At 44.6% G+C, this 15,420-nt stretch overlaps 1 protein-coding gene across 3 annotated transcripts; it reads right to left on the bottom strand.

Annotated features, from left to right (window-relative positions):
• Positions 1-463: 463 nt before the first annotated feature.
• Positions 464-14,332, bottom strand: a1cf (apobec1 complementation factor; the record flags this gene model as incomplete). Of its 3 annotated transcripts, none has more annotated exons than XM_079293360.1 (12): positions 464-632; positions 5,522-5,680; positions 5,895-6,031; positions 7,620-7,858; positions 9,532-9,676; positions 10,251-10,388; positions 10,489-10,586; positions 11,854-12,018; positions 12,986-13,224; positions 13,652-13,782; positions 13,854-13,988; positions 14,231-14,332. In XM_079293360.1, the coding sequence occupies 12 exons, from the start codon at positions 14,330-14,332 to the stop codon at positions 464-466; spliced, it is 1,857 nt and encodes a 618-aa protein (XP_079149486.1). The 3 variants fall into 3 exon arrangements, with proteins under 3 accessions (XP_079149486.1, XP_079149487.1, XP_079149488.1); XM_079293361.1 differs by having other exon boundaries at positions 464-618; positions 5,526-5,680; XM_079293362.1 differs by having other exon boundaries at positions 464-618; positions 5,526-5,680; positions 7,620-7,834.
• Positions 14,333-15,420: the final 1,088 nt, after the last annotated feature.

The following is a 15,420-nucleotide window of genomic DNA, read 5'->3' as shown; positions in this document are numbered from 1 at the left end:
CATTGAAAAGAACTACAAATCCCAGTTATCTTAGAGAAAAGAACTACGGTTACAACAAAGCACAGAAGAACTAAATCTATTTCGCTGATTGAGTTTTTGAATACTCTAAACATAAAAACATGCAAACTAACTAAAAATTGCTAAAAAAAGAGGCAAAAACATTAACTGATCAAAAACAAGAGTCTTAACCGACAGCCAATCACAATCCAGCTACTTAATCAATCCCAGAATAATCCCAGATATGTATGTACGCATAATTCAGATATAATAGATAATATGAAGAAAGAAGATTTCAGGGTGAGAAATCTGTGGCGAGTCCAAAACAGAGTCCACTGGAGTTGTCTGAATAAAGGTGCATTCCCACGATTCTGCGTCCTGATGCTCCGTTTCTGAAAGTCTCGTTTGGAGAATGAAGCAGTTTGGTGTGAACGCGTCTCGAGCTGCGAGATGTTTTCTCTCCTTTTTAGAAAACGCCGTATCCGTCGGTGTGACGCGTCGCCACAGCGAAGGCCGGGTATCCCTCGTAGGTGGTGTAGGCCGTCAGGTCCTGACCCAGAGACACGGCCTGCTTCAGCTGGGACGCCACCGCCGACGCTGCCGGGCTTGCCAGAGCGTAACCTGGAGAGAGAGACCGGACCGGACCAGAACCAATACGCCGTTATGTTTGTATGTATGTTAAAGTCTCTTTACTAACAGACGTTCTGTAGTTCAGTCGATGTTCCAACTAAACTCTGTTCAAAAACACAAATCCTCAGAGCATCAGCTCAATACAATGAGAGGAAACGGCTTCCTGTTTCACTGTCAAGAGTTTCACAATAAAAGCATCCTAAAACAAGTGCGGTTAACTTTGACAAAGCTCTTCTTCAGACTTCACAGTAGAAACACAATGTTAGTCTCGAGTTACTGTTGGAACATCAGCTGAACTAATCACAGTTTAAACCTTTTCAAACAATATTTACTGATCAACAATCAAAGTCATTCTACAGGATTCTGTCATGTGACAAACTATTTCACAAGTAAATACAGTCTGAGATGAACAGCTGTATCGAAGCCGCAGTGTAACTGTTGACAGGTCATTAAGTCTGTTTGTTTTTCATTGTATTGTTCAGTATGACGCTGCAGTAAATACTTCTGTTATTGGCCACTAGAGGGCAGCAGAACTCCACATTTAGCTGATTGACACCTTTGATCGTCACCTTTTATACCACGGAAAACACTCGATCACGGTGAAAGAAGAAACCACGAAGAATTCGAATTTAGTCAGCAGAAGTAGTAGTAGTAGTAGTACTTTTAGTAGCCGTAGATACTGCTGCAGTAGTTAAACGAGAAGCAGTGGAAAAGCCATATAATTAGTTGTAGTAGTAACAGTGCAAGAAGTAGTAACGTTAGTAGGAGCCGAAGTAGACAAATGGGCAGTAGGAGTACTGTGTACTGTAGCAGTGGTACTAGTGATAGTAATGTAATATAATAGTATTAGTAGCATACTCGGAGGACAATGTAGGGTTATTAGTAGCAGGTTTATAGTTAGGGCTGGTTCAGGTTTATAGTTAGGGCTGGTTCAGGTTTATAGTTAGGACTGGTTCAGGTTTATAGTTAGAGCTGGTTCAGGTCTATAGTTAGGGCTGGTTCAGGTCTATAGTTAGGGCTGGTTCAGGTTTATAGTTAGGGCTGGTTCAGGTTTATAGTTAGGGCTGGTTCAGGTCTATAGTTAGGGCTGGTTCAGGTCTATAGTTAGGGCTGGTTCAGGTTTATAGTTAGGGCTGGTTCAGGTTTATAGTTAGGGCTGGTTCAGGTTTATAGTTAGGGCTGGTTCAGGTTTATAGTTAGGGCTGGTTCAGGTTTATAGTTAGGGCTGGCTCAGGTTTATAGTTAGGGCTGGTTCAGGTCTATAGTTAGGGCTGGTTCAGGTCTATAGTTAGGGCTGGTTCAGGTTTATAGTTAGGGCTGGCTCAGGTTTATAGTTAGGGCTGGTTCAGGTCTATAGTTAGGGCTGGTTCAGGTCTATAGTTAGGGCTGGTTCAGGTTTATAGTTAGGGCTGGTTCAGGTTTATAGTTAGGGCTGGTTCAGGTTTATAGTTAGGGCTGGGTCAGGTTTATAGTTAGGGCTGGTTCAGGTTTATAGTTAGGGCTGGTTCAGGTTTATAGTTAGGGCTGGTTCAGGTTTATAGTTAGGGCTGGTTCAGGTTTATAGTTAGGGCTGGTTCAGGTTTATAGTTAGGGCTGGTTCAGGTTTATAGTTAGGGCTGGTTCAGGTTTATAGTTAGGGCTGGTTCAGGTTTATAGTTAGGGCTGGTTCAGGTTTATAGTTAGGGCTGGTTCAGGTTTATAGTTAGGGCTGGTTCAGGTTTATAGTTAGGGCTGGTTCAGGTTTATAGTTAGGGCTGGTTCAGGTCTATAGTTAGGGCTGGTTCAGGTCTATAGTTAGGGCTGGTTCAGGTCTATAGTTAGGGCTGGTTCAGGTCTATAGTTAGGGCTGGTTCAGGTTTATAGTTAGGGCTGGTTCAGGTTTATAGTTAGGGCTGGTTCAGGTCTATAGTTAGGGCTGGTTCAGGTTTATAGTTAGGACTGGTTCAGGTTTATAGTTAGGGCTGGTTCAGGTTTATAGTTAGGGCTGGTTCAGGTTTATAGTTAGGGCTGGTTCAGGTCTATAGTTAGAGCTGGTTCAGGTTTATAGTTAGGACTGGTTCAGGTTTATAGTTAGGGCTGGTTCAGGTTTATAGTTAGGGCTGGTTCAGGTTTATAGTTAGGACTGGTTCAGGTTTATAGTTAGGGCTGGTTCAGGTTTATAGTTAGGGCTGGTTCAGGTCTATAGTTAGAGCTGGTTCAGGTTTATAGTTAGGGCTGGTTCAGGTCTATAGTTAGGGCTGGATCAGGTTTATAGTTAGGGCTGGTTCAGGTCTATAGTTAGGGCTGGTTCAGGTTTTTAGTTAGGGCTGGTTCAGGTTTATAGTTAGGGCTGGTTCAGGTCTATAGTTAGGGCTGGTTCAGGTTTATAGTTAGGGCTGGTTCAGGTTTATAGTTAGGGCTGGTTCAGGTTTATAGTTAGGGCTGGTTCAGGTCTATAGTTAGGGCTGGTTCAGGTTTCTAGTTAGGGCTGGTTCAGGTTTATAGTTAGGGCTGGTTCAGGTCTATAGTTAGGGCTGGTTCAGGTTTATAGTTAGGGCTGGTTCAGGTTTATAGTTAGGGCTGGTTCAGGTCTATAGTTAGGGCTGGTTCAGGTTTATAGTTAGAGCTGGTTCAGGTTTATAGTTAGTACTGGTTCAGGTTTATAGTTAGTACTGGTTCAGGTCTATAGTTAGGGCTGGTTCAGGTCTATAGTTAGGGCTGGATCAGGTTTATAGTTAGGGCTGGTTCAGGTCTATAGTTAGGGCTGGTTCAGGTATATAGTTAGGGCTGGTTCAGGTTTCTAGTTAGGGCTGGTTCAGGTTTCTAGTTAGGGCTGGTTCAGGTCTATAGTTAGGGCTGGATCAGGTTTATAGTTAGGGCTGGTTCAGGTTCATAGTTAGCGCTGGTTCAGGTTTATAGTTAGAGCTGGCTCAGGTTTATAGTTAGAGCTGGTTCAGGTTTATAGTTAGGGCTGGTTCAGGTTTCTAGTTAGGGCTGGTTCAGGTTTCTAGTTAGGGCTGGTTCAGGTTTCTAGTTAGGGCTGGTTCAGGTTTCTAGTTAGGGCTGGCTCAGGTTTATAGTTAGAGCTGGTTCAGGTTTATAGTTAGGGCTGGTTCAGGTTTATAGTTAGGGCTGGCTCAGGTTTATAGTTAGGGCTGGCTCAGGTTTATAGTTAGGGCTGGTTCAGGTTTATAGTTAGGGCTGGTTCAGGTTTATAGTTAGGGCTGGTTCAGGTTTATAGTTTGGGCTGGTTCAGGTTTATAGTTAGGGCTGGTTCAGGTTTATAGTTAGGGCTGGCTCAGGTTTATAGTTAGGGCTGGTTCAGGTTTATAGTTAGGGCTGGTTCAGGTTTATAGTTAGGGCTGGTTCAGGTTTATAGTTAGGGCTGGCTCAGGTCTATAGTTAGGGCTGGTTCAGGTTTATAGTTAGGGCTGGTTCAGGTTTATAGTTGGGGCTGGCTCAGGTTTATAGTTAGGGCTGGTTCAGGTTTATAGTTAGGGCTGGTTCAGGTTTATAGTTAGAGCTGGTTCAGGTTTATAGTTAGGGCTGGCTCAGGTTTATAGTTAGGGCTGGTTCAGGTTTATAGTTAGAGCTGGTTCAGGTTTATAGTTAGGGCTGGTTCAGGTTTATAGTTAGGGCTGGTTCAGGTTTATAGTTAGGGCTGGTTCAGGTTTATAGTTAGGGCTGGTTCAGGTTTCTAGTTAGGGCTGGCTCAGGTTTATAGTTAGAGCTGGTTCAGGTTTATAGTTAGGGCTGGTTCAGGTTTATAGTTAGGGCTGGTTCAGGTTTATAGTTAGGGCTGGTTCAGGTTTATAGTTAGGGCTGGTTCAGGTTTATAGTTAGGGCTGGCTCAGGTTTATAGTTAGGGCTGGCTCAGGTTTATAGTTAGGGCTGGTTCAGGTTTATAGTTAGGGCTGGTTCAGGTTTATAGTTAGGGCTGGCTCAGGTCTATAGTTAGGGCTGGTTCAGGTTTATAGTTAGAGCTGGTTCAGGTTTATAGTTAGGGCTGGCTCAGGTTTATAGTTAGGGCTGGTTCAGGTTTATAGTTAGGGCTGGTTCAGGTTTATAGTTAGGGCTGGCTCAGGTCTATAGTTAGGGCTGGTTCAGGTTTATAGTTAGAGCTGGTTCAGGTTTATAGTTAGGGCTGGTTCAGGTCTATAGTTAGGGCTGGTTCAGGTTTATAGTTAGGGCTGGTTCAGGTTTATAGTTAGAGCTGGTTCAGGTTTATAGTTAGGGCTGGTTCAGGTTTATAGTTAGGGCTGGTTCAGGTCTATAGTTAGGGCTGGTTCAGGTTTATAGTTAGAGCTGGTTCAGGTTTATAGTTAGGGCTGGGTCAGGTTTATAGTTAGGGCTGGTTCAGGTTTATAGTTAGAGCTGGTTCAGGTTTATAGTTAGGGCTGGTTCAGGTTTATAGTTAGGGCTGGCTCAGGTTTGCCTTGGACGAGCCCGTTACGCTGCTATAGACCCAGACTACTGGAGGACTTCCTCGGATACACTGAGCTCCTCTCTCCTCTTCTCTCTCTCCTTCTGTATGAATTCATATCTCATTAATGCACATTAATAACTTTGCTTCTTAATTGTTAATGGATGACATCACCCTCACTCACTGACATGATCTTGAGCTAAATGATTTATGATCAATCAATGTGTCACAAACTCGTTGGTTGTTGAAAGATAACAATCCTGGCAGTTTACTGATGTCACTCAGAGTCAGAGATCATCTAAAACCTGACTGATGACCTGGAAGCTGCAGAGCGAGAGCTCGCCGTGCTGTTAGGACCACCAGTATGTGAACCAGTTGGAAGTGTAAGCTTCAAGTTGTCTTTGGTTGTAGTCCTGGTCCTGCATGGGGTCTGTTGGTCTGTTATGGTTTGGTTCAGGGGAGAGTTAGTAGGCTTTGGGTACGGACCTTCACATACCTGGGAAGGCTACCGAGGCCACGGCGGCGGCGGCGGCACAGCCGACGTCGGCGGCGCCCTCCGTCTGCAAGCCGAGCGTCTGCAGAGTGTGCTCGGCCGCATGCACTTTAGCTTCTTCTACGGCTGCACACAGCTTAGCAGGCGTGAAGGGATGTCTGCAGAGAGACACATCGATGTGAGATGGAGCTGGTGATCCTTTTGTGTTTGTATCACTGAATCAATCTCTGTGAACTGAAGCTTGAAACAACTCTAAAAGGAACAGTGTGTCAGATCTGGTGACAGATTACAACCAACTAAATATCCCTCTGACTCCTCCTCCAAGAACACAGTGACACGAGACACCCAGGGCATCAGCAGCAGTGCTCTTACACGCTGGGGTACTGGGTAGCCAGAGCTGGGATGGTGATCTTGTAGAGGAAGAGTTGTCTCTGGTCCGGACCGATGGCAGAGTGGAGCTGATAGACGGGCTGACCCCAGTTATTCTTCTGACACAGCTCCTCCAGAACCTGCAGACAGACAGAGAGACAGACAGGTGTCAATAATCATGTGGTACAACACATTCAGTCGTCTTTCAGGTTCATCCTAAGAACATAAAGCAGTCCGTCCTTCCACAAACACTGACTGAATGGCCGACCGCCTTCACTGAAACCTTCCAGAGTTTGGATTCACTTCATCACAGTCAACGAAACAACTTCAACACATAATACCTGCAGCGGGAACTCCTGATGAAGTACCACTACTCCTGACCAAGTACCACTACTCCTGACCAAGTACCACTACTCCTGATGAAGTACCACTACTCCTGACCAAGTACCACTACTCCTGACCAAGTACCACTACTCCTGATGAAGTACCACTACTCCTGACCAAGTACCACTACTCCTGATGAAGTACCACTACTCCTGACCAAGTACCACTACTCCTGATGAAGTACCACTACTCCTGACCAAGTACCACTACTCCTGATGAAGTACCACTACTCCTGACCAAGTACCACTACTCCTGACCAAGTACCACTACTCCTGATGAAGTACCACTACTCCTGACCAAGTACCACTACTCCTGACCAAGTACCACTACTCCTGACCAAGTACCACTACTCCTGATGAAGTACCACTACTCCTGACGAAGTACCACTACTCCTGACCAAGTACCACTACTCCTGACCAAGTACCACTACTCCTGATGAAGTACCACTACTCCTGATGAAGTACCACTACTCCTGATGAAGTACCACTACTACTGATGAAGTACCACTACTCCTGATGAAGTACCACTACTCCTGATGAAGTACTACTCCTGATGAAGTACCACTACTCCTGATGAAGTACCACTACTTCTGATGAAGTACCACTACTCCTGACGAAGTACCACTACTCCTGACGAAGTACCACTACTCCTGACGAAGTACCACTACTCCTGACCAAGTACCACTACTCCTGATGAAGTACCACTACTCCTGATGAAGTACTACTCCTGATGAAGTACCACTACTCCTGACCAAGTACCACTACTCCTGACCAAGTACCACTACTCCTGACCAAGTACCACTACTCCTGACCAAGTACCACTACTCCTGATGAAGTACCACTACTACTGATGAAGTACTACTCCTGATGAAGTACTACTCCTGATGAAGTACCACTACTCCTGATGAAGTACCACTACTCCTGACCAAGTACCACTACTCCTGATGAAGTACCACTACTCCTGATGAAGTACTACTCCTGATGAAGTACCACTACTCCTGACCAAGTACCACTACTCCTGATGAAGTACCACTACTACTGATGAAGTACCACTACTCCTGATGAAGTACTACTCCTGATGAAGTACCACTACTCCTGACCAAGTACCACTACTCCTGATGAAGTACCACTACTACTGATGAAGTACCACTACTCCTGATGAAGTACCACTACTCCTGATGAAGCTGCTGTCCACTGGTCTGGTGCTGAAGGTGAGCCCCTCAGAAGACCTGCTGCTGGTCCTCATTACCTGAGAGCTGCATCAGAGCAGCAGCCGTCCTCAGGTGTGTTCTGTTACCTGAGAGCTGCATCAGAGCAGCAGCCGTCCTCAGGTGTGTTCTGTTACCTGTGTTGCAGGTTTGATGGCGGCGGCCTTCAGGCTCATGGCGGCAGGGTTGATGGGGGTGAGCTCCATGCCCGGCAGCAGGTCGTACAGCTTCTCCTCCGCCTGCTTGTCCGCCTTCAGGCCGTAGGAGGCGCCGCCGGCTCCGCCCATGACTCCGACCCCGGCGGCGTAGGCCAGGTATCCCCGCCCTCCCAGCCCCCGCACCCCCGCAGCCCCTACAGGTACAGTCATGTAAATTTCTACAGGAGATCGAAAAGGCAGTGAAATCAATCAAATCACCGGAAATCAACCGGGAAGAAGAATCAGACAATTATCAGTCATGACAGCAGTACATGTGTCGTGCTTCCTCACTGAGGAAGACTCACTTTACAAACATTCTGATTTCATGGTGATCAACATGAGCTGCTCTTGATTCAGTGCATCGTGTTCGATGTTTGATTCTGCTGATGAACTGACTGTGTCTCCTGAACACGAGCTTCACATACGACTCAACTGCATCGGTAACCAGGTTTTGCTTTCTGCTGGATTATTTTTATTGGATTATTGGTTTTTAAAAATTTAAAACAGTTTGAAAAAGTTGAAAGAAGTTTTAAAACGCAACAAAACTACTCGTTCATTTTCAGTAAAACATCACGGTTTGGCTTAAAACAGGTTCGTTTGTCAGGTAAGAAATTTGAGCATAGAACTGTGTGTTTAGTAGCTATAATAAAAGTGTTCAATGATTCATATTTAAGAATTCATAATTAGTCATAATCATAAGGGTTTTGGAAATGCATAATTAAGATAAGCATAAAGTGTTTGAGGATTCGTAGCTAGAAGTAGAATTTGAGACATGAAGCTTTTGCCAAAGTTGCAAAAGTTTAACGTTGATACTGAAGGATTATCATAGAGGGATTAAACAATAACTGACGGTCATTGAATGTGTTAGTGAACGCAGGGACAGAAAGGTAGACAGACAGAATACACTCCTGGAGTTAGCCAATAGGAATCGGGATAAACGGAAGGGGAGGAGTTTCGGACGGATGTGGGTGGTTTCATTTCAAGTCTTTTTCTCTCTCACGTGATGCTCTCAGAGGACGGACGGGTTTTATACCTGAGGAGCTGAGTTGAGTTTTATTGATTTGATATTTCATGAAATAGTGTACTTCACTGTAAAGACTGTACTTGCATCAGTGGATTAAATTCCTGTTAATTGTAAACCAGTCTTGGTAGATTTATTGTTGCAGCGTGTGGACTGCACAAAGCAGCCGGACACGTCTCTGGCCTCCTCGCTGTGGAACAGACTCAGACTTCCACAGACACGTTATTTCAGTTATGGCCGTAGTTGAAGTCACACGAGACACAACCAGCTGTCTCCTGGGTGAGAGTCCTGTTCGTGTGACTCACCCGGCAGCTGGTCCCTTCATGGACTTCCTTTAGAAACGTATCTGTGATGCGTCAAAAACAAAATGAATCCGGTAGAATTACGTTTCCCTCTGAATGTAATTGATCATTTTTAGGAGACCAGGCTGTTATGGTTCATATTTGTGTTTTGGAGTTTTCAGCTGACAGCAGCAGTTTTCTTCTCTCGATGTTTAACTCCTGACTTTGAGTTTGTTTTTTTAAGAATGAAGTTGTGAAACAGTAAATTATAGTTTATAATGTCAAACCTGGAGAATAAAACATCGGAGCACCCGGAGAGGACGCCGACGTTTCAATTTGCTTTCTGAAAACTTCACTTTGGACTTTGTGGGATCTATATATATATATATATATATATATCTATATATATATATATCTATATATCATTGTGCTTCATTTGAATCATGGACTAAAGACAGGCCTCAGCTGGCCCCTTTAGCTAACGCTGGGACGTTACTCATTCAACATGCAGCCAGAGCAGAAAGCTCTCGTTGGGTTTCTCCGTCCTCACCTCTGACCGACGGCGTCCTGATCAGACCTCGACCTCCGACGTGAACTTTGGCCGCCGGGAAGCGGAACTGACCTGGTATGGCGGCGTAGGCCTGGGGGGCGTAGAACACGGGCGGACCGAGGTACGCCGCTGAGGGGTCGTACACCTGGAGGACGAGGAGGAGAAAACATCTCAACGTTGACCATGTTCCCCAGAGGATGAACCGCATTAAACATTATCATTCATTTAATAATCAATTATAATTATACTTTTATTAATTACTTATTCATTATATTATTAATTATAATTGTATTCATTAATTATAATAGATGTATAACCCTGTATTATTATTATTGTTATTATTTAGAGTTAACACTTTACATCACAACAGGACAATGAATAAAAGAAGAAGTTCATCGCAGCTGAGAGTTGGAACTCATTGTGTCAAAGTCCTTCAACGCAACACAATCAACACAAACACAGATGCAGCAGCTCTTGGGTCGCTGGTTACAGTGCACGCTATGTTCCCGCCGCTTTTAACCGTTTTAAACAAGTTGTAAACAGTTGTAACCACACGGGACACACTGCTGTCTCCTGAATGAAAGTCCTGTTAGTTTGTTTCACTGAACCTGAGCCACTCGGCTGTGAATGTTCCTGCTGATGAAAGGACAGCTGAGGTCACCAACACGGTGCACCAGGACTCGCATGGAGCTGGTGTCGTGATGCGTTCAGGGTCCTACCTGTCCCAGAGTGTAGGCGGCGTAGTCGGTCTGCAGCAGAGACGTTCCACGTCCTCCCGTCCCTCTGGTGTAGCGGACGTAGCTGTCCTTGTCCACCGGCTTGGCCAACGTCACCTCGATAGGAGAGCCGTCCACCAGCTGGAGGGAGGAGGACGAAGTACTGTCTTCAGATCCTGTACTTAAAGTGAAAGTACTGGTACCACGCTGAAATACTCCATTACTACGTGTGAACTCTGACCTTCCCGTTGAGGGCGTTCATGGCGGTGATGGCGTCCTCTCTCTGAGTGAAATGAACGAAGGCGTAGTCTCGGATCTTCTTCACTCGCTCCACAGCGCCTGCAACACAACGAGCTCCTTAAAGATCCGCTTCTGAACCTTCAGCCTGAGACCACAGCTTACACCCGTTAACATTCTGTTCTCTGCACATTCACACCATCTCATCGTTTAACACTCGAAACGAAGATACAGCATCATTCAGTCAACACAAGGGAAATAAATGACAATAAGAAATAAATAAAGGAGTCCATCAAATCAGATGGTTGTATCATGTGAAGATCAAATAAAGATACATTTACATGTTTTAACTGTTCTCTCAATGTTCATGATATCTGAGGAGAAAACTATAAGAAGGCGAGAATATATATTTAAATATGAACTCATATCTGATGACTGAAAGACAGACGCATCAAACTCCTGAGGATTATTATTAGATTATGAGATTGTGAGATTATTAATGCATTATACATCAGATCAAACAATATAAAGATCATCAAGACAATAAACATCGAACAAAAAGTTCGGAAATTAGTGTTTGGTAGATTATTTCTCTGTTCTAACAATGCTACAATGTTTATTTTCCTTTCAAACGGTGACACATTTCTAAGGAACATGCATTTGTGGGATGAGCAGCACAGCTGAGTATGTGGGTTGCACCCATGAAAAACTATTTTTTATTAGCATAACCCCGTCCTGCTAAAGTTAAGTTAAGTTAAGTTTTGACTTTAAATATTGACATTATATATTCATCTTATTCAGATGAAACCACCTGCAACTTTCACTAATTCCTAAATTGTATTAACAATAAGAGGAAATCTGTTCAGAAACAGAATCAGCAAACACAAAGTGGAAAGACTTAAAACTCAGATGTCCTGAGATAGAACCTTGTGGGACGCCACCCTGCCTTGTTAGGTCATTCCTTTTGGTTTCGTGTTTCCTGTTTTATTTTGAAATACTCACCTTGACTGTGGTTTCAGATAACTTCCTGTCCTCCTGTGTTTCCTGCCCCCCCACCTGTGGACCTGCTGCTTTATTTAGATTGTAAGTTAAGAACTCGTCCTGCTGCCCCGGCACCAGTTCATCTGTGTTTGGGTCCAATCCTCACAAATAATTATCACACATCGTTCTCTGTCTTCACTTCCCATCCCGAGTCATTAAATCTCTTAAAAATAATTCCTGCAATGTCACAGGTTCAGCTCCGGCTCTGAGACCCTGTTGTGTGTGGAGCTCGTCTCTACACTGTCCTCTGTTACATGGACGGAAGGATGCTCGGATAATAAGCTCCAGAAGGTCCTAGAGTACATCTGTGGTTCTGTCTCTGCAGTACCTGGTCTGAGGCTGCTGAACTCCTTCTCGATGGTCTCCTCGCTGGTCTGCAGCATCAGGTTCCGGACGTACAGGATCTTGACGGTCGCCATGGTATCCTCGTCCACCTCCACCTCAGGCTCCGCCCAGTCCACGGCGATAGCGTGACCCCACAGCTGGATACGACCTGAGACACCAGACGGTGGGTTCACTTTGAGTCTTTATCAATGTGACTTCAGCTTCACTTTTTATTTTTTCTATTGATGTCAACAATTGAAGTGAACTTTTAAAGTAATTTGAAATACTTAGTACTCTCCAACTGTGTGTATTACTCTGAAAACACAGATACAAAGAGTAACTTAAAGAAGAGAGTATTGAACTGAACGTCCTGTACTTGGCACCAACCCGTGTACTATTACACATGTCGTAGTATTCTCCATCTGAAAACATGACTCAGCGATCTGCAGTTCATTCTGTTGCACCTGAGTGGAACTAATAGAACGCTTTCTTTATCGTTATCTTTCCTCTCTGTCAGCGTTGAACACACTAAACATTACAGCTGCTGATGTTGAGGAAACAATTCTCTTCTATGAAACATAATTACATGTTTTAAAAACTCTTCCTGTTATTTGAGATTAGTTTGAACCTGTTTAGTCACAGTCCAGTCTACTGTGGGATGAATAATAATAATTAAACACTCATAAAACAGACAGACAAACAAACTAAGGAATACAACAAATAAAAAAATGTATAAATAAAAAAATAATAAAATCAAATGACCAATAATACAATAAAGCAGTAAAAGAAGTGATTTAAAAGCCTTTTGTCGTCATCACTTCAACACTGATGTGCTTACAGTCGGTTCATCGTTCAGGAGGAACTGTAATAACTTTATTGATACGTTTCATCATCGGGTCAACATGTGAATGTGTCCAATACTTTGTTTATTACCGAAAACCTGCAGAAAGACATTCAATCAGTGTTTGAGTAGCAGATGTTAGCATGCTGCGCTAAGATGGTTTTAGCTGCTAATGAGCAGAATGCTGATGTTAGCATTCAGCTGAGTCAGCGGCTCAGAGGATCCCTGACTCTCCGTTTCAGTCGCTGCTCTAAACTGATTCATTCGTGACTTAAAGGCGACGTTGGGTTTCTACCTGGCAGCAGTTTCCGGCGGGCCATGGCGGCCGCTCGGTGGCTCTCGTACTCGACGAAGGCGAAGCCTCGGTTCTTGGTTTTGTCGGCGGCGCTCGGGTACACGATGACGTCCACCACCCCGTCGGTGACCTTCCTCATCTCAGACAGGATCTCCTCGCGCTTCTTTGTTTTGGGAATCCCGCCGACAAACAGGCGGCAGTTGTCAACGCTGGCACAAACTCCGAGGAGGCGGCCGTTTCTGCAGGAAAGGAAGACGAGCACAAGAGTCGGACGAGTCCTTAAGAAGCATCAGTCGGCCGAGGTCCAAGGTGCTCCGACTGGCGGCTCGTCTGTGTAGCAGGTGCTTGTGTTGTCAGGTAGGAGCTTGATGATGACTAAAGTATTGAGGTGTTGTATCTGTGTGATGATGGTGCTCTGGGGCGCTGCCTGGTTACCATCACGTGGTTGTGGGTTGATGTTGACTTGGTGCTCAGAGTGTTCAGGTTGGTTACTGGAGGACTTGTGTGGTGGCTGTGGTGTTGCTTGTTCTAATCTAGGTTACTGCAGCGATACTGCTTGTTAGTATTTCTTTGAAGAAGGATCAGCAGCCTGTAATCAGTCTACGATGACGATGCATTTAAAGGTCGGTCTCCAGAGTGGTGGAGGTGTTAGGAACAAACCCGGACCTGATCTCGTAGTTGTTGAGCTGCTTCATGGCTGCTTTGGCCTCCTGTTTAGTGCCGAAGGTGACAAAGGCGTAACCTCTGTTGTTCCCGCTAAAGTCCATCATCATCCTCACCTCGTAGATCGTACCGTACTGCAGACGGGAACAGAGCTGTGAGGACTGCATGCTGATTCAAACGTTTGTAAAGTAGAAACAGTCATCACCTTCTCACACAGAGGAACCAGTTCGTCTTCAAACAGATCTCTCGGGAGTTTCCCCACAAAGATCTCGCTGCCTCTCTCTGGCGGCGGTCCGTCCCAGCCGGGCGGTGGGCCGCCGTACCGCCGCTGACCGTTCTCCTGAAACAAAGATCAAAATAAAAACAGTCAACAACACACTGATGATTATAGAAATGTAGAGCAGAGTCCATCTGAGGACCACGGGTCATGTTTAGTTCACTAAACCAGCATCTGCACTTAAGAATCTTCTTTATTTTGCACTTTTATTGATGGATATTGCACACATGACGTTTGCAGCACACACACAAATACAGAATATTGTGTTCGAAGCTCAATCAAGTCCAGACATTTCCGTTTCCGACCTGCTGCAGTTGGTATCCTGTGCGCTGCATTAGCGCCCTCAGCGCCGCCTCCTTCTGCGTCCCCGCCAGTCCGTCCCCGCCTGCTTTCTGATTGGATTCCATTGGGTGTGATTGACAGCGATATGTAAATCAGGGAAATTAGGGGTGCTCGCTGGAAAACAACAGAATAAAAACATGTTATTTTCGGTGTCCTACGAAACTGTAAATCCGTCTCTGAACCTTTGTAGTGCACGCAACATGTAGCGGTGGTCAGTCAGCTGTCAGTCAGCCAGAGTTCTACTTCACAACAATGAGATATGTGAAATGTTGGGATCATGTTCATGCTCCTAAGAGGATGAACCCTCTTGTTAATGATGGCCGGATGTACACTGTTAGTGTTGTTAAAGTGTAGTTCAACTCCAGCTATATACATATATACAGACACTTACATACACTGTACGTTAGTTTAATAAACAATATAAATCTTGACTCTGGGCCACTCGATGACACATTGATGATTTAGTCAGACCTGAGGAGACGCAACAAAGTTCCCACTTTGTTGGTTTTCCGTTGTTGAAGGAGGTGAGTGAAGGCTTTATTACCTGTGATTGAAACATGCTGTCATTTCTCTATCTCTTTAAAACATGACACTTTTTACGATTGTTGTTGTTGCATTTTGATTGTTCCGTTCCGTTGTTCCATTGTATTGTCATATTATGTTGTTACTTCAAGTTGTTCCATTACGATGTTCTGTTGTTATGATTGTAGAGTTACATGGCTGCGTATTGTTATATATTCCACAATCTTTCTTCTAACCGTAACCAAGTAGTTTTGTTGCGTAAACCAAACCTTCCGTTTCTCAACGTTAACCACATGTCGTTCAACCGGGATATGAAATATATTCATGAAACATGTTTTTGATTCTGAAACGTTGACGTTTAACATATCTGTGTTTTTGTAAAAACGTACAATCCCACTATTATTTCTGGCGACTGGGTTGACAGTTCAGTCGCTGCCCTTGAGCAAGGCCTTTCAGCCCGTCCGGTATCCACACATCAGACGGTGGTTGTACTGGGCAGCCTCCAGTCTCCACGGTAACCGTGTCACTGAGAGCTGCTGGTCAACAACATGCTGCTCGTCGTGTCCTCGCTGAGCTGGACTCTCTCCACAACAGATACCAGTTGTGTTTGAAGTGAGCAGCAGAGGTCAAG

This window comes from Melanostigma gelatinosum (assembly GCF_949748355.1).
Source record: "Melanostigma gelatinosum genome assembly, chromosome: 21".
Lineage (NCBI taxonomy): Eukaryota > Metazoa > Chordata > Actinopteri > Perciformes > Zoarcidae > Melanostigma > Melanostigma gelatinosum.
The sequence above is the reverse complement of the archived record's forward strand: the minus strand, read 5'-3'. Positions and strand labels throughout refer to the sequence as shown.